The 23,917-nt window shown below is 36.3% G+C and overlaps 1 protein-coding gene across 4 annotated transcripts in view; it reads right to left on the bottom strand.

Annotated features, from left to right (window-relative positions):
* Nucleotides 1–23,917, bottom strand: part of side-II (sidestep II) — a 458,967-nt gene that overhangs the window by 92,843 nt on the left and 342,207 nt on the right. For all 4 annotated transcript variants that reach the window (XM_053747702.1, XM_053747619.1, XM_053747856.1 and 1 more), the window contains one exon: nt 5,064–5,272. In XM_053747702.1, coding sequence (XP_053603677.1) covers nt 5,064–5,272 — 209 coding nt within the window. The remainder of the gene's footprint in view (nt 1–5,063; nt 5,273–23,917) is intronic.

The following is a 23,917-nucleotide window of genomic DNA, read 5'->3' as shown; positions in this document are numbered from 1 at the left end:
TAATGAAATTCTTGTACTTTACCGAGCTTTATAAAGCCACAGAGCAGCAGCCCAGCGCGTGACGTCACGAGTCACGTGACGCTTCGAAGTGATTAGTTCAGCCGGGCGTTGTCAGACTTTCATATTTGCACCGCCGAGTGACTGCTAATGTATAATCTCGGGAATAACCGTGCAGAGCGCCATTTTGAATTCAGGAGCTTTGAATTGGCTCAACTGTATTTTCTTAGCCATAATTTTTGGTTATTTTCTAGTTTTAGTAAATTTTGAAACATTTTTATAAAACTTTTTCAAAAAATGTTATTGCTTTATTTCACATGAAGTTCGGTGTTGTGTTAGTAGTCAGATATATCAGAGGTATTCAACTACAATGTTGTGCTTATTTTAGGATTAATTAATACCGATTATAAAAACGTAACCGGTATGCGCTTACCCTGTCACAGCGAATTTATTCTGAACATAAATTATACCGGACCGAATAAGTTTAAAAGAACACTTAAAGATTTTATGTGACATAAACACGCACGTGGCAAGTACGTAAAGAGGTTTGTGGCGTTGAGTGCATTATAAAATTAAAAAAGTTTCGAGAGCTACATCTAGGGAAAGTCTTGTGAAGACCTTAAATTCAAATAATACTAGCATCGGTAACATTAAGCTTTTTCTTTTTGATTATTGTGAGTATAATATTATATTTTGATAATTATCTAGTAGACACCTACACCTTTTTGTTCTAGCCAGTAACGCGATGCATACGATAACAGACTAGGTTTGATATTACGTCGCGTTTCCATTTTTGTCACTTACCTAGGACTCTGGGTTACTGTTGATTTGGAGCGATACGGTTAAGAGAGGGAGGTTGTGATAAAAGGGCCGTTAGTGACGTCTTTATTAGCTATGGCATTTACATCGGCTCAATTAATATAGCATCCTCCAGCGAGGCGTGGTGTTAGACGATTAGCATTTGTCTGGCATTTGTGAAGGGCACAAGTAACTGGTGCATAGACAGAAACAGCCACGTTTACCATACCACTTTTTCTATTCACTATACTGAAAAACGGAATTTATTAATCTATTTTAATATTTAAAAAAACGACCAAAATCTGTTTCTGTAACAGCCGTAGATAAAAATCTGATCTAACTATATTTTCAAAACTTTATTTTCCAGATAGGTACAAAACAGTGGCCAAAGATTAAGTTTCGCTAACTTTATCGTCATTCAGGGCACGGCCGGTTAAACGGAGTACGGTTGATCCGATGGTTTCGCATTTTGTATGTCTATCTGGAACCTCATAATTATTTTTGAAACCGAATAATCAGACGTGGTTCAAAGCTCACCGCTTCAATTGCGTAAGTTCCTACCGGAGTTATTCTATTATTGGAGGGAGTTACTCCTTACTAGCTCTATCATCTTATAAATGCCGTTAGATTAGGTTAGTTAATTTAGATATTTTTGCTCAAAAGTTACAACGTCCAAACCGTATGTTTTTACACACGTCTATCCAAATTTGTTCCATTGCAACACCCGCTAAGTGGCGCGCCGACGCAGACGAAACGACTCGGAAATCTTGTTTCATGGCGGCGGCGCCATTCTGCCAATCAGCGGGAGCGGCGCAGGTGGGCGCCGGGTCAATTGCCGAGGCGGAGCTGGCGTGTAGGTGCACGCATTTGTTTACGAAATACTCAAGTTTGGGTGGAACACATGAATGGGGGGGTTATGGATTGTGGTTTGAAATGAGTCCTGAGAATAAGAAGATCTTCAAACACTTGTTTAGATTTTTTGGCACGTCTTCTCTGTTCGTTTTATAAATATTATATTCTCAAATTCAAATTCAAATCATTTATTCAGAAATTAGACCTTAACAGGCAATTTTTCTCGTCAATGTTTATATTTATACTTATTTCTCACAAGCTACAAACTACTAGCATTTCGGAACGACCACTGCTGAGAAGAAATGCCGAAAGAAACTCATTTGAACAGTGTTGGTCCCTATCATGCCAGATCGGCTTACCATTATTGTTTCTTACAATGTTTTTTTTTCTAATAATATAATTATAAAAGTACATAGTGTACATAGTCAAAAGGTATATCAAAACAGGTTATGATTGTTCTTCTAACTAGTCTGTTACTCCTCATGAGATACAACGGCAGACTTGCCGCTCTATATTTCAATTTATGTCCTTGTTTTCGTTTCGTAAAGTTATTACAAAAAACAAGCAACTTACCTAACTAGTAATACAGTTGTCTCAGGTTTCTATGCTCTCGACTGTACACGTAATAACTTCAGAGGCCAAGGAAAGTAAACTCAGCGACGCGGAATGCCCTAATTAAACCAGAGATCGATCCGCACGACTAGCTTCTAACTTCCACAGGCTTCGATGTTTACAACTTTAAGTTTTATAACGAAACTATCACAAGGAGAAAAGGGAGATAAAGGTACAACATATAATTTAGTAATATTAACAATATTAAAAGTAACCTAGATATTAGAGATTTGTTTAACGCTGTTTAAATAAGTTCCTTCGGTATTTTTTCTCAGCAATGGTTGTTCCGAAGTTCCGAGTAATAATATTTACTATAGCTCCTATAGTGTGAAAAATCGCCTGATCCTGAAGAAATTATTTGAATTTTGATTTATTTTACCTTGGTTGAGTTTTGGACAGGAGGAGATGCCGCTACACATTATACGTATTCGTGTATTATGCTATCGCGGAAACTTAATGCTATCTGATATTATAATAAATTTTCTTTGCTTTTCAACAATTCCTTGTTATTTTATAGTTTTCTTTTGAACATTCTTCCGGATTCCATCAAATAATATTTATTTGTGATGTTGATTAAATACATACTCCGACCATAGCAATTTCATGAATTCCCTTGAAATAATAGAGTAAATAGACGATCGTAAAAGCTTTAATAAAAACCTTAGATTAGGTCAAAATATTATATCAAAGGATCGCGATCTAAATAAACATTAGCATAATCAAACAACACGCCCTTAACATAACGTTCAGATTATAAACAAATATTTGAAGATGAAATATTACAATTAATCTAATACGACCTTCATAATAAAGGCTTATTGAAATCCACACACATGTTGTCCTGAATATTCGTGCTGCGTTTACACAGCGTTTAGGGATCGCGATCTCGCCACTTAATCCCGCACGGGATTCGGAGAAATCTCACACACTTAAGATTAAAAAAATATATATTTAGTTACCCTTTGTTCATTGAATATAATTTAAATTCAAAGTCGGTCACTATTTCTTCTAACTTTTGTTATGTAAAATCGACCATTCTACAAGATAATAATTATAAAATCGTTTAAACTTTTGAGATCCTTGATTCTATGTTTGAAATTAGAAAGTTTGAAATAATAATAATAATTGAAAAAGAAATTCCGCATACCATTTCGCACCCATTTCAGGGGATTGCAATCCCGAAACTGAATCCCCGCGGGATTTCTAAAAATCACATATATTATATATTTTTTTAATCGTCCGTCTGTTTAGTTAAAAGATTTTTAATTCCAACATTACTGACTAGTTTTTAAACTTATTTTCACATTCCTTATATATCCGTTGGATTCCATCGGGGGATTGCTATCCCTACATTACACCGGTATTATGACAAAACACGGCATCAAGCAAGCACCCTTATCAATTATACAAATGTTGGCGTAGTTCGCGCTCATACGTATTCATAAACTTCGCTCATACCCCGTGTAAGATGAAACAGTTCTCAATATGCCTCATTGGAATATGTTTAGTACGAGTAGATGTTCAATCAACTACTGATCTTTTTCAAAATCAATAAAATTACAATAATCTTGTGCATCAAAGGTCACTTATACAATCAAAATCATCAATGTTGGACAAAAGTACAGTTAGACTTGAACTTGCGCCTTTCAGTAACCATAATTATTTCGCAGGTCGTTATCTTATACCTACATATATCAGATATATATGGAGGCTATATATGTAAATCTCTACTTTATAATAACTAGATATTCCTCTGGGTTTTCGTCACACTAAATCCCGGTGCGCATTTTGATTAGTGAGTTCTACTTAACCTGGACTAACAAAATGCGAATTGGGGTTTTTCTATCATAATATGCTGGTTATAGATCTGAAGCTGAAGTCTCAAAGTTTAATAACTTCTCGTTGAGATTTTAGCAATCAAGCTGGATGACTGGATAGGATATCCAGACGCGTTTAAATTCGAGTCCAGTTTGCTAATGGCGTGGAAACATACGTGAATAAACGTACAATTACTCAGCTGGAGTCTCTTTGTGGAGCAACAGTTTTGGAAATTCTTCACTCGCTTGGAACAAACCTTTGTGCCAGTTCCTGCTTCGGGGATTTATTTTCCAAATCTGGTTGCGTTTGGTTTAGACTCTTAATGGCATAAAAAACTAAAATAGTATATAACTTCAGTAAAAAATATTATTTTCGTGTCATACCATTAATCGTGTTAAGATTTTAGTGTCAGAAGAACAGACATTCTGCAATTTTAATTTCATTCGCAATTCTTCAATACTCAGTGCAGGAAATTATTTAGTAAGTGAATAATATTGAAGAAGCTGATACTTGATATTTTCTTCTTCTTATAATCGTATTCCTCATGGCTGAGGTTCGTGGCATTATGTGAAATGTAACACACCCAACGACTCTCTAGGCATAATTAATATAGTCAATTAGTGATCTATTAAAAAAATAGCTATTCTTTCTTTCCAAGTGTGTTAATTGCTAACGCTGGTGTCAGAATTTATTCAAGTCGCCTAAAGGCATCTGATATGACTTTTACGACTACCTTCCGTGTCAAATAAATTCGTCAAGTTCAAGTAATCGCATACACACTAGTAAACTTAAACTGTCAACCAGCGTTTCTTCACGATGTTTTCCTTCACCGGAAGCAAGTGGTGGTAAAAAGTACTATACATGAAACAGATAGTACGAGTAGGATTCGAACCTGCGACCTTTCGGCCACAAGCAAGGCTTCAATATATATGAACAATAAGGTATTAACTTGACATCGTGCTGGGTGCACCTAATAGTAAGCTTACCAACGACAGTGAGGTTGTATCTGAAGCTGGTGGTCTGCGTGTTGCGGAAGTCGACGCGGCAGCGGTAGACGCCCTCGTCGCGGCGTTTCACGTCGCGCACGAGCAGCGCGGCGGGAGGGGGGGAGGTCGCGAAGTGCGCACGCGGCCCGAACACTTCCGGCGCCGACCAGTGCCGCGCCTCCGACAGCGGCTTGCCGCGGACGTCGAAGCTGCAACCAAATATTCAATTCTTGTAGACTGAGAACAATATAGACTTCGTTATGACGAAGTTCTTTCGTTTGGCTTTTTTATGAAAAAGAAATGCCTATGAGAAATACATAAGAAACGAACAGAGTGCTAGGTTATATCTTATGTCGCTCACCGTGTGCCTGATTTTACAAGGTCCAATCTGCCGAAATTTAGGGAAATCTTATTCATTTGGGTAAAAAATTTCAAGATGATCACAATGAAGCCATGAAGACCAATATCGTTACAACCTACTTAATATAGTACTCATGCGTTGGTAAAATTATAATATTCGTAGAAAAATTAAATAAGAATACATTATTATAGTACATGTTAGTTCATCTACCTACTTTAAAACTTTGGAATCTGCTCCGACCGACGCCGTATGGAAAGTTTTTGTGTTCCTTCACAAACTATCTTCACTAGGTCTAGTCAGTTAAGAAATATTATTTCATTTTATCTCGACGGTTTTCAACGTTATAAATACTGGCTGTCAGCCGAGATGGAATACCGTCTAGACGGGAAAAACATATTGATATCTATATGATAACTATCACCGAACTATCACGTCAACTATCACGTGTCAGGCACAGAGCGCGATGAATTTAAGCTACAGTTTCATAGTTACTACAATGATATGCCTATAGGTATATCAGTGTAATTTTATAAAATATCTAAGGAATGTACATAGTAGTTACCCAAATTTGCCATTTAGAAGTTATAGTCCAATAACTTGAGACGTTGTAATGAAAAAAAAACATTCAGATCGACGAGAATATATTATATATATAATTATTTTTGAGACTTAATGTTGATCATCTGCATCAAAAATCCTTGTCATTGTATATTGTCATTATGATGCTTCTGTATGATGGTGAATGTAAATTGTGTAAATTGTGCCTTGTGCCTAAAACCTAATGCCGGCTACATACAATCGCTAAAACCAGACAGACGCCAACACGGACGTTTCATCGTAATTTGTTTTTATTTACCGCAAGGAAAAACTATCACGTTCATCGAAACCGACAAAGTTTGTCATTAGTGTATAGCGGGCATGGCAGTGCAAGAGTTTTAGTACTAGTATGGTTAAAAATCAATTGTAAATAGAAAATATCAGTGTATGAGAAGGCTACAGTTTCCAATACCCCGCTAGCGCAGTATCGGCAGCCATCAATATACTTCCGGGCCGCACTGGCGTGTCACTCGCCTGACAGCGCGATATCACGTCCAACATCACCTGTGAACGTGTTGTGCGAACTCCTCAAAGGCTGTCATTGTGTACGCTATGCCTTATTTACTCGTATTTCGTGTGTTGTCGTGACATGTGATGTGACGTGGAATGAAGTCCACTGCATGAGTTTTTCCACATTGACCAGTCAGAACTTGTGACTAGGCTGAATGTAATTGTAATGTTTATGACCTATATAATCACCTGTCTCTCTAAACTTAAGACTGAAATATAAAAAATATTTTATTTTCATCTCTAAACATAATAATTTGTAAATATTTTGAGTTTTGGGGTAATAATCGGAATTACTCTATCGATTTCAATAATTGTTTAATTAACTGTATTTATTTGGAAGAGACATAATTCCTGAGTGAAATAGGGTACTTTTTATCCCAATATTTCAATGGGTGATTGGGTTAGATCTTAGATAATTTTAGATCCGAATGCAGATAGTGATTTTATATTCTTGTAGAAATGTGTCAAGAACTTTTTTTCTTGCACGGAATAAATGCTACTTTTTGTACCAGAGGACGGTGGCGAAGAAAAATCTTAGTACCTATTAATACTTCTCTTCACAAAATAATTTTACATATTGAGAACTCATGTTTATTATATACTCCATAGATCTGTGGTGTAAACACAGTCGCGTAACGTAAGCGTTTTCCCGCTGTTCGCATTCGACTGCGCGCGCCGCCGACCATGAAGCATGATCTATTTGTTTTGTCTGTTATCCTCACTCATGTTGTTGTCATGTGAAACGTCAAGTGATCTCGTGTGGAAAGATGCGTTTCAAGTTGTTGACTATTTTTAGTATTGTATTATTTTGTTCAAGCTTTTTTTATTTAGTTTTCCTTGTCCCATCTATCTATAATCAAATCTTACAAGTCAAATTTTACATACTTTTTATTTCACGTCACTTTAGTTTCTCTGACAAAACATTGATGCTTCTAGAATCGACTCGAAGCGAGCTGCTCGCAACTTCTCAACTATCCACTGTACGCACCTATGAATTTTTATTGAATGCAATAAGATCTTCCTGTCGGCAAATAAATTATGTAAAAAATATTAAACCTGACTTTATTGAACTTTTCTAAAAATTTGATACTAATCAATAAGTCTAGAGAGAAGAGCAAATAATAATTAGATCAAATAAAGTATTTAGAATTCCTTAAAATGTTACCTAGATAGAACTTTTCGGATCTAACTTTTTAACTACGCAGAAAATCAAATTACACTATTAAACAACATCCGGCTCAAGAAGGATCGCTAGAAAAACGCCAGTTTTTGGCAACGGTCCTGTCAGACGGAGTTAATTCCCGTGAAGGATGCAGGGCCCGGCCCGGGGCCCTCATTGTGAACATTACAATAAACAAGGGAGCATTAGGGACCACCATTCATCATCCCAGCTCGCAAACCCCGTGATTTTAATGTAATCGGTTGTGTGGAAAATTCAGAGCTTTCTAGAAAAAAAAAGGAAGGTACGAGCTCGTCTCTTGAATTTAGGTTTCTTTCTTATTTAAACGATATTCTTTTATAACCAGGAATAGAAGCAGCAGATAGATAAAGTTTTCACTGTTGAATATTCGTTCTAGATGAAAGTGTGAGCAATATTCCAGACTTGAGTCATAAACATACCTAACAAGGTAGCGAGCAACCCTTACAATAAATCGCATAATCATAAAAGAGATTTCCGAAGGAGCCGCGACGGCGGGCGGCGCGTACAGTTTTATTATCACTTTTAATTTCATGCAAATCATTCTGATCAGCATCGCGAAGGACGGTTCCGACTTTGTTGATGCTCGATCTGGTTTGAGAAGGGGCAGTTTTCTGGCTCGTTGGCATAGCGAATCTTGTTGCTTTTTCTTACCTTAAAGGCGATAAGAATGAATGGTTCTTATAGTTATGCGATGTGGTTATAAATGGCTTGAAAAGTATATTAAATAGACGTAATTTTTTCTGTTCCCACCTCAATAAAGTGATTTCCTACACACATAGATATAATGAAACATATGTATTAATGCATACGTCGTAGTCACAAATACAGTTACATTATTCCGTCTCCTCTGTGACGGGTCTCGCATTTTCATATTTGTTTACCAAATATGGAGGAAATGCGGTTAGGGCAAGGTAGTCTAGTTGACTTGCAAATTTAAACATGGCGGTGTTCCCTCCGGGTCGCATTGCTTTCGGTTTTACTGTAATTCTGACGCTTGTGTTCTCTAGAGTTTGAGATGACATCTGTCGCATCCTCGCTGTTCTCGGTTGTAATCCGGGCTGTGAGGCCGCGAACCCAAACGCAAACTTGTAAAATGTGTGAATGGAGCGCGTCAATTCTATTTAGACGTGGTCTGCAAGTATTGGTCGAATTGTGTCCGAAGTACCAATACACGGCCTCTTTTTTTCTCGTGCTGTCTCTGTCTACCCCGGAGTTCAGTGTCTCATACCTCCAAGACCTGACACACTGTAGTTTTTCTGAAAAACTTTACAAAGTAAATAATGCGAAATTCATTTTCATACCCGACCGCAACATTTCACTCTATACCGAGTAAAAAGTAGCATTAAAGACTGCGCTTCATGTAGCAGTAATGTACACCGGTCGAGTGCAGAACCATTAGCTTTTTACTTAAACAAATTTTAAGCACATTAGGTGCTTGGAGCTTTTTTCAGAACTTAATGCGCGGCCGCAGATGGCCTTAACGTGACTGAACACTAAGTGCTTGAACTAACTTCCTACCGCGGCATCGTTTGTCTGTGAATTCATTAAGTTTATCGATTAAAGTTTTCAATCATCTGTCTATAAGTCCAAGCAGTAAGATTCAAAGTTGATTGCTTGAATGGCAACATATTGCAGCCTGACTTTTCGAGTTGGTTAGTTTAGGCAAAGGAAAATAAAATAAAATTAAACAATAAATACATTTGAAATTGAGAGAGCTACGTATTATATATGTGAACTTTTGCTATGTTAATTATATAAGTTATTAGTTTAAGACATAGTTACTTTTTACAAACTCACTATAAATTCTTCTTATTGAGTTTAATTACGATAAACACACGCGCCTACAATGCTGGCAATAACTGAAAATCAGTGTTTCTGTAGTAAGGTGCAGAAAGTTTCGCTGAGTTATGGCCTTTTTGCTTTGCTGCAGCACAGCGATTTGTTTAATTTTAAATTTTTGTATTATAAGACAAGTCTGTTATTTTTTTGGTGTCTGTGGCAAATCAAATAAACGAAAACGAACATAGAGATGTATGTTTTTAGTTCCAATAAAAGTCGACGAATAGTTTCGTTCTCGCCAAACCCTGTAACCTACATTAGTGTCATGTATGCGCAAAACAATATAAGTACGACATAATGATATTAATCATTCGCAGCCATCAACTAGGAGTTGATTGCACCAGTCAGCGTTGACGTTAACTTTAACCTGCGCAGAAAAAGGCAAGGTACGCCATTTTGTCTAAACCTCGTCGGTGGCGCGCAGGTTACAGTCAACGTCAAAGTGACTGGTGCAACTCACCCTAAGGCTATCTAATTACAAACAGCACTAAGCGAGCGATGACTTGCCACTCAGAACTACAAGTCACGAATATAATACACAGATTTGCTAAATGCATAGTTGTGTTTTTGTCATGTTGTGTTATTATTAATCGCTAAAGCTTTTAGTTAAAGTTGCTTTTATTTCACTTTGAAACAGTTCAAACGTGGATTATGAGAGTAGAAAACGGTTTCTCGTGAGATTTATTAAGAATTATGTTATTAATGTCTGTTAACTTTACGTATGAAGCAGCCGGTGATAGAAACCAAACAAACCGAGTAGACATTGTATTTGTTAATCAATAATTTGTCTAATCCAAATATGCCAGTTAACATATTACTGAAGCAGCAGCAGATGTTGCCATGTTGATGTTTTATCATTCGGTGAAACCTTTTTCGTAAAAATGCCTTTTTACCAATTATGTTTAGGTTAAACCTATGAACCAAGTTTCTAAGTCTAAAGACTCGCGGCAAACGATCGGGTTATTTTTCAATAACAAAGAGGTAAAGGCGACTCAATCACCGCTGCCCGACACTCGAGACTCGACTCCCAGCGATCGGAGACAATGCGAGTCAGCATATAACATCTACATAATAATATGCTAATGTGCTGATAGAGTAACGCTGAGACAATGTTTAAATAACCCCGCGATGAACTAGCTGAATATATTCTGCAGTTACGGAAAAGTAAATTTATTGTTATTCACAGATTTCAGGTTTGTATAGGGGTATACAAGACCAACACATTGAGGTGCATGTCTTCTACAAGGAGACCTCTGTAGGACCAGCAAAGAGGCCGGATATATATTTCTACTACAAATACGTCTTTCTTACGTGTATGAAGTTTCAATACGTTTTTTGTAGCAGTCCAATTTCATTGTCTTGTCCAATAAAAATGAAGCGCCATTAAATTCCACATGTGCGCCAGTTGTAAACGCCGTGTCGATACCATTGCAATATATCGCGATGCTTTAGGACGAGGCCCTTTAAAACATTTAAGACTGAGTGCCACAAAAATATGACAAAAAAATATTTGAAAAATCTTTTATATAAAATTGGCGCGATGCAATGGAAGCTGCTGCCATTGGAATCAACGCCATTTCTTATATCAGTGCCCTTAGTAACTAAACTAAACAAGAAAGGAGAAAATGTTGCAGTCGAGTTTCGTGGCGCCGATTCCCTCTACTTGTGCTTTGGAGACGGTCAAATAGCTTGCAAGCTCTTAATTTATAAGGATTTAAAAGAGCTATAAATATTGGCAAAATATATAAGTTGATAAAATGGTTTGAAAAATGACTATATAATGTAAAATATGACGAGAAAAAGTGCATGTCTTAAGAGTATTATATTATCTCTAAAGGTTTTATTTCTGAATAAATGATTTTATTTCATTAAAAGGATTTAGACTTTGACTTTGAAAAGATTACACAACTTTAATTAAACAACAAATTATGCGTACAAATTAGAAGTTTTAAAATAGTAAATTTTTTTGTGTCAGTTTGCTTTAAGAATTTATCAGTGACAGGGACTTCGTTACAATGTTGAAAATCATGTTAAAGTTGTTGACAGATGACGTGGCGTCTCTGATTCATACGCGGGTAGTTAGCGCGCGGCAGCCGCGCGTTGGGACGCGGGTCACGCGCCCTCTAACGATATTGACTGTGTGCCCGGAATTAGATATTTCGCGAGAGAAGATACACTCCGATGGATATTGCCGATTTGTTTATGTCTCACTCCGACGCCGACGAATCTCGTTGGCGTTTCCAGAGCACTTGCTGTCGGTCGATTTATTGCTACTTTAAATGGAATAAAAAGGTACAGATCGACTTCTGTTTCGTTACTTCTAAATCGTTAATTTATGAAGGACAATCACCATACTCAAAGGTATTTTTAATGTCACTATTATGACTATGATCTTACATAAGTGACCTTTACGTTTCGCAGTGTCTATGTAGAAAAATAACTATCACAGCATTCGAAGACTAAATTGGATGATATAATACTTTGATGGACAAAAGGAACACCGTTTGGTCAAGTCATGTTTGTTTTCCTTGAGAGCGGAAAATTGATTTAGCAGTATCAGTGACTCAACTTGTTATTCTTTTGAAACCCACGTGTCGTAATCCACTCCAATAAATGTAAGGTGTGATTCTGACCCTTGTCTGACCCTAGTTTGTTTCGTTCGTGACTTTGTTTAACCTTTCTAACTAGCAGCTCTATTCATCAACAACTGGATCAAAATATTTTGGTCGCTATCAGGAATTAAATTATTTTAGGTTTAAATTTTTTTAACTTTTTTCTTTTGAAATCGTATATCAAGTTTTTGGGATACCAGACCGATTTCGAGACCAAGGAAATAATTCGAGCTAATAAATAAAGCACGCATATATATTCATATAGGTTCAAATTCAAATTCAAATCATTTATTCAGAAATTAGACCTTCACAGGCACTTTTTCTCGTCAATTTTTATATTTATAGTTATTTCTCACAAGCTACAAACTACTGGCATTTCGGAACGACCACTGCTGAGAAGAAATGCCGAAAGAAACTCATTTGAACAGTGTTGGTCCCTATCATGCCAGATTGGCTTACCGTTATTGTTTCTTACAATGTTTTCACGACGCCACCACCAGATTGACCATTTGAGTGAGCATGACACACTCGATTCCCATGACCTCACAATTACAAATCTTATTCGTGTAAACATAGCACACAACATAGGTATTTATATGACTTATAAAATGATGAAGTGATATTTAAATTTTATTTGTTACCTGTTCAAGCTTTCTCCGCACATGAACTCAAACTCACATTGCGAAATTTCGCATTAGGTATTATTACTGAGAACAAAAGTTTGACTATAAAATTACTGTGTTCTTTTAGTATTTTCATCCAGTCGGCTAACTAGTTCATGCGTTGTTGGCAGACAGAGATTCAGCAAAAAGCGACGTATCGAATTTTTTAAGAGGATTGCATCCAGTCGCGGGCCTCGCTCTGCGAGTACAAACTGCGGATATTGTTGGATCCGGAGTTCTAAATTCAAAAGGATTCGGAATCCTTTTGATGTCTTTAGTTCGGTGTTCAATCAATGCTCGTCACATTCTGAATTGAGTATATCGGCTTTTAATCTGCAGTTATCTTGTTAACAGCTGGTTTCAATGACTTGGGTTAAAATTATTATATACTAAAATGTTAACTAAAACAATACAATATTGATGCTGGTATATAGCACGGTGTATTGAATTCCAAATTTGTTGATATCATATTCATGCGTGGGTCCTATTTTTATACAACTTTGATTTAATAAGGGCGTATACATTTATCTAAATACGAAGAAAAATAATAATATGTAATATGCATATATATTCATGATTCATTTTAAATTTCTTCGTAATTGAATATACATAGTTACCAAAAAAGTATAACAAAAATGTCTTATTATTGCCTAGTCAATAAATTTGCTCGAAACGCTTATACTGAGTTCTTGTACTTTTATTTCTGCACTTATGAAACTGTTCATTTTGTATTTACCCAATCGGTGTTACGTATAATGACCTAATCGAATCAATCCAACGGTTACAAAGCGATTTCAACACTAGCATAAAAAAAAATCGAAAAGAATGGATGAGTGTTAAGTAATACAAAAGGGAAACAGCAGGCGAAGATATTCAATCTAAAGCGGTTTGTGCGGACATTTACTCTTTTTTTCAGAAGCCATCGATATCATGGGAAATATCCGAGACGGCAATCTAAACTTCCCGCTAACTGAATATTACCGGAGTTTGGTAACATCATATCTATTTTCGTATCTAGTTACGAAAGACATTTTCCCTGTATTTTTACTCGGCATTTACTTATGAAAATGTTTTTAGCTGATGATACAATATTTTTCTCGATTAAAACGCTTGTATGAGTGTAGATCGTATAGCTCTAGAACACTACAATATCATAAAAGTAATGTTTGTATTACGGATTTATATCCATAATAATAAAACCTTAATCTTTAACCCTTATGGGTTAAAGAGATTCTGAAACATATTTGATCAAAATTTTTACATTAATTCGTAGAATATATGATTACAGCTACGAATTTATCCTCACCGTTTTGTTAATCTATGATTCACAATGAAATAAATGAATTTGAATTCTTACATATTATAAAACAAAGTCCCCTACCGCGTCTGTCTGTCCGTTCGCGATAAACTCAAAAAATGGATTGGATGGATTATCTTTTTCACCAATAGATAATTCCATTGAGCTGAATTTTTATAATTTAAAAGTTAAGGCTTTACATAAGGGCTCGGGTTTTGGAACTACATTACACACAACTGAGCAGTTGTGAAAAAAATATTTCTATACAAAAAGCGGAGGCGATGTTTGTCAGCCGCCCCGTTCCGAGCGTCGGATATTTGTCTGTCTGTCGGTTCATAGCTCGGAAACGGCGGGCGGATATTAGTTCCCCAATAACCGCGTTTGTTGTGAGTAGTTCTGCCGTGTCACTGCGCAGTCGGAGCTGCAATATGCGAGGCCAGTACTGGCCAGGTACGATTGATGAATCGGGGTGCGTTGCACCAGTCCACATTGACGTTAACTTTAAACTGCGCAGAAAAACGCAAAGTACACTATTTTATTTAAACGACGGCGGCGCGCAGGTGTAAGTTAAAGTTAATAGCGTCACTAGTCGACGGCAGTGTCTGGTTTTTATATAATCTGGACTGGGAAGATTCGGCCACAACTTATAAAAAAGTACAACATTTTGTCATTACGCTTATAATAAATACAAAATAACGTATTCTCCTTTTGATATCACAGTAATACGAAAAATGTTTTAGAGCATAGGTTTATATGACGGTTCAATATTTTAAGTACAATAGGTCAATTAGAACACGGTGAATAAACACAGGTGAATAAACTAATTAAAAATAATTATGACATAAAGACTGGCACAGTTACCCGATATACTGACGAGACGCATTGGAGCCGCACGCATCACGTCACAGTCGACACGCGCTTACCCCTGTCTCTTTGTTACCCTTTGTCACAGGCAATAGGAGCAAAATATCGAGAGTATGGGCATTCTACACTTGGCAGTCAAATTCTGCTATTAACCGTCGGTTTTGTTCTATCGTTTGATTTGGTTTCTTATTGTCCTTATCTAGGTATTCCTTGATGAACATTTAGCGAGTTCCAGTGCGCGAGAACGCAGACTATACTTTTTAGCCAACCATGACTTATTTTGGTCTTTATTGTTATATTAGTTCAATAAACATAATATCCTGACATTTTGTACAAAAAAATATGATCTTTTTAAATTACACGATTTGTTTCGTGTCATAATAAATATAATCATATTTGTAAGATTTTAATGTACCTCATTTTGTTGCCATTAAACATTTCTACAGAACTGAGATACATTTATTTAGTCCATTTATACATAACATATTTACGTCAGTTTACTGATGACTTCCATGTGAAGGCGAAGAAGAAACGGCGCAACAAAATTCACCGCAGCCTGGTAGACAAATTACATTAAAAATTAATTTAAATTGACAATTGAAATACATATTAGTGTTTGTTTCTGTACTGCACATTTTGCAACAGAGACTATGCACGCGTGAACGGGTCACGCAGCTACTGCAGCGCTCGGGTGCAACGCAGCTCTAAAATATTGCTAGTTGCATACAACACGTACAGTTTCACCTGTATTTTTGAACGAGAGGCCGGGTTTTGATCTGATAACGAAGGGTTTCATTCAACAATGGATTCTTTTATATGAAATACAGCGAAGAATGACACACATATATGAGCGGATAATGCTACATTTTTTTTTGTAAACCAATGATTATGTAATATCTTACATTCAATCAATCTAAAAGAGGATCCAATATTAATTCGATTTTAAAAATATATACTAAACAGAATATTGTCCATATTAATAAATAAAAAAGAAACTATATCAACAATGGACATTGAACACAGCTGCTCCGTTTGGCGCAGAAACAGATAAGGAGTGTCACCAGAGATATAGCGAAGCAATACACAGCTCGCGACATACAAATAGAGCTATTTGCGACGTTTATCACCCGAGCTGCAGTCGAATTCCGCCGCCCGACGCGACGCCGCACTCCCCGCTCGATGCAATGAATTTTCGGACAGTCATCAACAAAAAAAATGAAAATTGTATTTCAAGATAAAGACGCACAGTCATCCACAGAAATTTTCAAAATTGTTTCAAATTTCAAGAGGAAGAGATTCGAGAAAAAGCGAGATAGCGATAATGAAACTTAAAATTTAACAAACAAATCATAAGTAGTTTCCGGTAGTCTTAGATTGATTAATTTAGTATATTTACAAGTGTCTTAAAAATTATAAGTCTTTAGCTTCAGATCCTATCAAGAGCTGCAACTCCATTTCAATGATTTCATTAAAGGTATTTATATTAGTTATAAATATTTTATTTTTCTGACAAGTGTCTGCACCACAGCACTCGTAGCACGACGCCCGATGCGCGTTTGTACACCAAATAAATAACTATTGTCTTTTCGCGACGCTGCTCCGAGAAAAATGAGAATGGACTATATTTCTGCTCAAACACAAAGGAAACATTTGAAATATCTGAAGCGCAGCAACGAAATTGCATCCTAAATGTTTAAGTTACAATCTCACTTCTGATACCGGCTCGAACGGATAGTTTCAATGTTATATTTGGAGGTGATCTCGTCACGTTTTGTTCAATTCGAACTCATATTTGCTGCTACCAGCCGTGGTCCTCGATTATGAATGAAATACCTACTAGAATTTCACAAAAAGTAGGCTGATACACGTACTTAGTTCAACATTGTTGAATATATTTTTATTTATTGGTAACAAATAATATGCACTTTTCATCTCCCACACATCCAGGAAAATTAATGGTGTATCTACTATGAAGGAGAAAGAAAGTCATAAGCTATGGTAGTGATGCGTAACACTAAACGTTTCATGCGAGAAAATTCATTCTGGACTTTTTTTGAGTGTCGTTGACTTAGAGTTTATCTTATGTATGCGAAATTCAATGAGATCTTCATTGCATAGCATAAAAGGTATCAAATATAACAAACTCACGTCGAAATCCCTCAGGGTGACAACGACAACTTTGCCCGGATATTTGTTACCCTGCATTTCTTTTATTTACACATACTGGCCGCACACACATTTGTGTGTTTTTGAATTGTGTGGTTTCTATTTTGCAGTTCTAGTCGTTTTGGGATTTTAGTAATTTTTTAGATTGTCACTTAGAAAATCATTATTTGAAATGTTATATGCAGTTCTGGTGTTTTTGTATTTGGGTTGCTATTATTGTTATTAATATTTATTATTTTTCATACAAAAGCTTTTTTGGAATAAATATTTTAGGAATTCCTAATAATTTTAAATTCTTATTGATATTAGGTAAAAGAGTCACGTCAGTCATTGTCTAACAACTCTTACACTAAGTAGACTGACCCGGTCATAAATAAACCTGATAATATAAACCCAGCAAATATTCAAAGAGTAGTACAATCAACAGCACATCAACCTAGTCAATATCATTTTCAATTCACCACTATTGTTGCTTTCTAGAGGTCCATGCATACTTGACGTGCAGATAACCGTACGTCGATAAATACAAAGGCCATGTCGTATATTATCGGCCGTGTTAAACTGCCGCTGCGTGTAGGGCACTGCGATCGATGGCCGGCCTACTTAATTTAGCCGGAATATAATCGACGACGCGATTGATTGTGTACTAAGGTTGAGAGCGTACTTACTACATGTATTCAAGGCTTGTAGCTCGCCGGATTATGCATACAGTGGTCATCATATTGCTGGTGGCGATGGTGATTGCTGGCTCACAATATTATGATTACTTCCATTCCTCTTAAATACTTAACAGTGATTTTTGATGTTCGCTTCAGCAGTCTAGACAAGTTTATTTGTTGACTTTCAATATTCATTTCGCTACAACTTTTGAACGACTGAATTTTGCATAAAAATTAGCTATCAAATAAAAAAATGCAATCAATGTTCACCCGTTGATGAGCTACGGTGCCACGTACACATACAGATACATTTAACGGTAAAACTTATAACACCTTTGTGCGTCTTTTTGCGTCGGGGTTTAAAAAAAAATGTAGCGAATACAGAGTACCTCGTACATGAGTTGTTCCAGATCCCATCTGTACACATAGGTGAAGATTGTATCACATTATGTACACCGCTAAAGAAAATAATATGCATCAAACAGAGTGGGCCATCATCAATTGCAATCATCAACTAATTACCAAAAAAGAATTCCATTTCATTTTACAATTGATGAAACGAAAGTGGACACATGAGTAAAAAATAAATTCTTCCAAAAAGTTGTTCTATCAGCGATTGACTGACAAATCACATACAAACGGATTGAGGGAGGGTTAACCGAAGCGCGAATTTCCTGCAGTTTCGCAGAAACAGCTGACAAGTACACAAATCACATTGGTTCTTTTGACTGATAAAAATACATTTTGACGCAACGAATTCATTGATATCAGAAACTAAAAAGAACAAAATTGAACCGATCAAATTGATTTGTGTTTATCGCGTAGATTACATTTATCTGTTCATTGGATTGTTAGACGTTTTTGTTCAAGGATAAACTTAAAAAAAAAATTGCGTGTCTTTTGTTTTTTCTTAAAATCTAAAAGTACCCAATTAGTTCAAAGATGATTTCGCTTCATAGGTGTTATTAAAATACCTCGTGTAAATGTCTGGTGTCATAATAATGACTTTACTTCCAACCGGTGACATCGAACGAAATCGAATAAAAATTATTCGTTCGTTCGAGTGGTGCATTTCAAAAACGGTGTCCCGGTTTCCGAGCGGCTGACAAAACATCGCCGTCGTTTTGATCGACACCAGGACGTGCCACTTCCAGGCAACTCCGCAAAACTGCACAAAACCGCGCTTTTTCATATTCTGAGCAAAACAGACTCTCCGTGCGGTTACATGTGAACGCGGATTTCAAATGCAGTTGGTGTTACAACACTTTTTAATACTTTTATTGGTGGTATTAGGTATAACAAGGTTGAATAAAAACGGGAACTCCTTTTCGAGTATGTAAGTGTCAAAGAGAACTGAAATGTATTTAGCCAGTGTTATTAGGTATTATTCAGAGTTTATCCATTCCAGTTTTTCTTAGATTAGGTAATAAAGGTAAATAAAATAAATAAATAATTAATTTGAGCAACGACCTGATAAATGGTCGTTGCTCAAATTAATCACTTTTAGCATAATTACTATGACTGTAATCCGATTTAGCTTTTTAATTATTTAAATTCTAGAAATATAATTTATTCCAGAATGTACGCCTACAAATAAAAATCGGCGAAGGCCGCTCTGTAATAGGATATTACGACTTAGGTCATGCCAAAATAGATTAAGTTTTCCGAATATCATACAAAACCTGCGATGAATGGAAGCGGCAACATCGTCCCCCCCGTCTCGCCCTCCCCTCTCCAATCTGATCATTTCGAGCGAATCAGTCGAGCGAACTTTTGTGCTCTAAGCTAGGATTTAGCAAATCCACCGCCTATTCTACTCTCTATACTTCACCTTGTGTTCTGCGAAAGAAAATTTATTTTTGAATGAGTTTGTAAGAAAGAAAATATGTTTGGCTAAAAATTAAAAAGAAGAAAACATTCACGCGTTCGATGAATGGATCCCCGTAACAGCCCGAAACGTTCAATGGGAACTGAAAAAACGCGATTACTATGCGTATACGAAATAGGAGCAAAAGGTTGTTACTACGAGTATAGCATGAAATATCTGACAGGTACCAGGGGCGTCACATGCACGTTGCCGACTTTGTGACATTATGATCTTTTGCTTCTTACTCGGGGTCGAAACAGATGAGAGTGAGGCACTCATGCAGACGAGTGTCTCAAGGTTAATCTCTGATAAAACTTTATATCTATCACAACGAAAACTGGTAAATTAAAAATATCATTCCGGATTCTACGTTGTTCATAAAAAACTGAATGCAGAATTCTAGGAAGTTTAACAATAAACAGAGTCAGCCTGTCAGTCGGTCCGACCCGTAGCCGCGCTGTCCACATGTGTCAGTCCTGTCCTGACTGCAACCAAGCATTGATGGAACGATGGTTTGAATGATATTGTACAAGCACTGTATTGATATTGTGATTTGTTTTGTAAAATATACCAATGTCGTTTTTTTTCATAATCGTATTTCCTTATGACTGAGGGTCATGGTCGTTATGTGGAATGAAACACACACAATGACTTTCTTGGATTAATGGAATGGTTTGTCATTGCCTTCTCTATTTCACACACAAGTTAATAATCTCAACCAGTGTGCAGGTTTCCTCACGATGTTTTCCTCCATCAGAAGCAGTTGGTGGTCGATGAAAACTATTATACATAGGTACATGATTCAGATCGGTATACAAATTCATGTGGTACAAGTAGGTTTCGAAACTGGAATCTCCGGGCGTCGTAAACATTAGACCAACATCGCTTCAAACCTATATCTTTAATTTAAATTATTTATTAATATGTACTTAGTGGGCCAGAAGTGCTGCCCTTCTTGCTTCAATTATACGTTTAATAAAAATTGTTAGATAACGTCTCAAATTATCACTAAAATACCCACATAAGGAAGTAATATATTTCTATATAGACTGGACTAATGCACCGATTTGATACATTGGTTTTGTTGATAGCTTAAGAAGGTTCGAATTGTTTACCTCTCGGGTTAGTGCTCCATTCGCTAGTATATCGGATTCTCTCTATTTTTATGAAGTAGTTTATGTTTGACTAAGTACTTGCTATTACACATTTGTAATAGAATAGTGACACTTTCCTATTATTACAAGAACTTAAATAAAAATCTAGAATAGATTTAAATAAATGAATAAATATTTTAGGACAAATGACACAGATTGAGCTAGCCCCAAAGTAAGTTCGAGACTTATGTTATGGGATACTAACTCAACGATACTATATTTTATAACAAATACAGTAATACATAAACATCCAAGACCCGGGCCAATCAGAAAAAGATCATTTTCCATCTTGATCCGACCGGGGATCGAACCTCCCGGGTTCGATTCCTTTTAGTTCAGAGGCAAACACTTTACCACTGCGCCACCGAGGTCGTCGTCGAGGAGATTTGAAAACTAAAATACGAAAACAAGTACTTGTATATCCTGATTCTAGGTTACTTTTAAACTGCAGTTAGCTTACGCGAATATAAATCAGCTTAATCTATTAAGGGCGATTACCGTTAATTGGTGAAGAGCTGACTTACGGTATCGGCAGGTGATCGCGATAAATCACCCGGGCCGGATAGCCGCCGGGCGCCCGGACGGCCGGCCGGCAGGCGGACGGCCGCCAAGCCGGCTATTGCGAGAGCGTTTGTCCTTACATTATTGGATGCCTTGAATTCAAAAGTATATTTCGAAACATACCAAACTTACGAAACGCTTATAGTTTGGAATTATAATAGAATTCATAAATCATCTAAATAATTACTTTTTAAGAGGTTCTTCCTGCTTTATTGCTTTTTATTACAATTCCTTTCAGGTCAACATTTTCACTTTCGAGACATTTTTTTGCACTAACCTCTCTTGCCTTTAAAAATGTATTGCACAAAACTATAAACAATTATGTACAAACGGTGACCTTAATGTCATTCAGTATTCTCTCTAAAACGAGAAACGTAATTTCTAAAAAGCATTTTTAATTTTAATCTCTACCATGGTAATACCCCGCTAAACTTCAGCTTGAGAATTCATCAGCATAGAGCAAACAGTCAACAAATAATTAGCGAGTCAGCCCTGCGTGACTCGGCCACGTTTGTCACGCGTGTCTAGACTTACAGGTCTACACGGGTCTATTTGTATAGCGGCAATTACCTGCTCCATACTGACTTGTTCGCCATGAGATATACTGCAAGATATTGTAACCATATTGCTTAGTTTAGTATAAGTTACTGCGTTACTTTGAAGCCGTGGTGGTGGTCTAATGGTAAGAATCCTTGAGTTTCAATACTAATCTAATTCTGTGTATCACTATAAACTTTTTGTTTTCGAAGTTTTTATCGACCACCACTTGCTTCCGGTGAAAGAAAACATCGTGACGAAACCCGCACTCTAAGTGCGGTAAGTAAATCGGTATTTACTGAGATATAGGTAAGATATATTTGTATGTAATATAATGTGCGATTGAGTTCCATTACATTTATAGGAATTTAGGAACACAATTCACATTTGTGGTCTATGATATAATTTAAGCGAGAATTATATATTTCAAGAATTTGACAATAAATGATTACACGTTTAATTAAAAAATGTTGGACTTTATATCTATGGTTAAAAGTACTATTTTGACCAAAATATAAGTATACACCAGAGTGGCAGTCATGAAGTATCACCATCATTTTTAACAAAAATTTGAACATAGAGCTCGAATATAATATTTCGATCTAAACCTCAAATGTCACATGTAACCTTTTCATATGCACAGTCAACAGCACATCAAGCTGTTCAAAATCAGTCCAAATTAGCCGTTGTTGCTGTTGCATAGAGTTGCAAGGAGCAGATAAAACTAACCCCTCATCTAACTAGATAATAATCACATGGGGGTTAGGTTTATCTATCTCTGACTGTACACATGCATTAAATAACACTAGTTACGTGAGTCACCAAATGTTGGCTGAATGCAAGCGGCATTACACGCGTAACTAAGCAGCTTATATAATATGATATACTAACGATTGCAGAATTTTAAATTGTATAAATGACATAGAAGTGGTATAGGCGCGTTATTGTGTCACACCTTGGCATTCACCGCATATAATAGGAGACGTCTTAATATTCCCGTTTCTCTAACAAAAGTATGCGGGGCGCAGTTAGATGGAGCGGAGAAGCGGATCCGCCATGGCTCTGTACCATTCCAAACGGAAAACGAATTAAACCTTAATGTCATATGGCATTCTCTGTCAGTCAAACCTTCGAGCTTTAAAAATTACGTCAAATATGTGAGCAGTTGGGTTTTCAATCTTATTTTTATTCTAAATTCTGTGCATTAAGCACTAACAGTGTACTTTGCAGTAGCTAATTAAACCGTGTTAATTTAGCCTTCCTAACAATGTCCATCCAATACGGCGATAATCCAGTGATATGCTAATTTTAATAACGCCATAGTTTACCTTATTATACTGTACTCAATTTAACTTTTGTACTCGGGGGTGCCATATTTTATTTTAAGGCTTTACAGCATTGTTGTGGTGTCAACAATGTAATTAGATATTAAAAATACCATCTGTATTAATATTTTGTATGAATTGTGTTCTAAAACTGATATGAACATATGTTGATAGGAAAAATACCACTAAAATTTGTTTTTTACGCAAACTTGAAACAATTTTAGACGATATAATACATAAAATGAATTATGCTTGATTTATAAAGCAGTCTGTACATTGTATTTTAGATAAAATGGCTGTGACATGGGAAGTTGATCGTGAAATTAAATTGGGTAGCGTTGAACGGAAGATTTTATCGTTTTTCGTTCGGCTGACGTGGAACACGAGGGATGTTTGAACTAGATAATGAATATGAGCCCTAATTTACCTTAAAACCGTTGTGATAATACGTTTTGCTTATTATTTATATTTAAAAATAATAGCCGTTTGATTACAATTTTGCTCAATTTCAAGAAACAAGATCAAATATTTTCCTAGTTTCAAAAAAACTCGATTTGTGTAATCCTAAAGAAACGATGTACTAAATGGTATCGTCCAAACTGTTCGTGCGCTCTCGATACCACGTAACTATGTTTATATTAT

Source organism: Plodia interpunctella, chromosome 1 (genome assembly GCF_027563975.2).
Source record: "Plodia interpunctella isolate USDA-ARS_2022_Savannah chromosome 1, ilPloInte3.2, whole genome shotgun sequence".
Classification (NCBI taxonomy): Eukaryota; Metazoa; Arthropoda; class Insecta; order Lepidoptera; family Pyralidae; genus Plodia; species Plodia interpunctella.
This window is presented reverse-complemented; position numbering and strand designations above follow the sequence as displayed.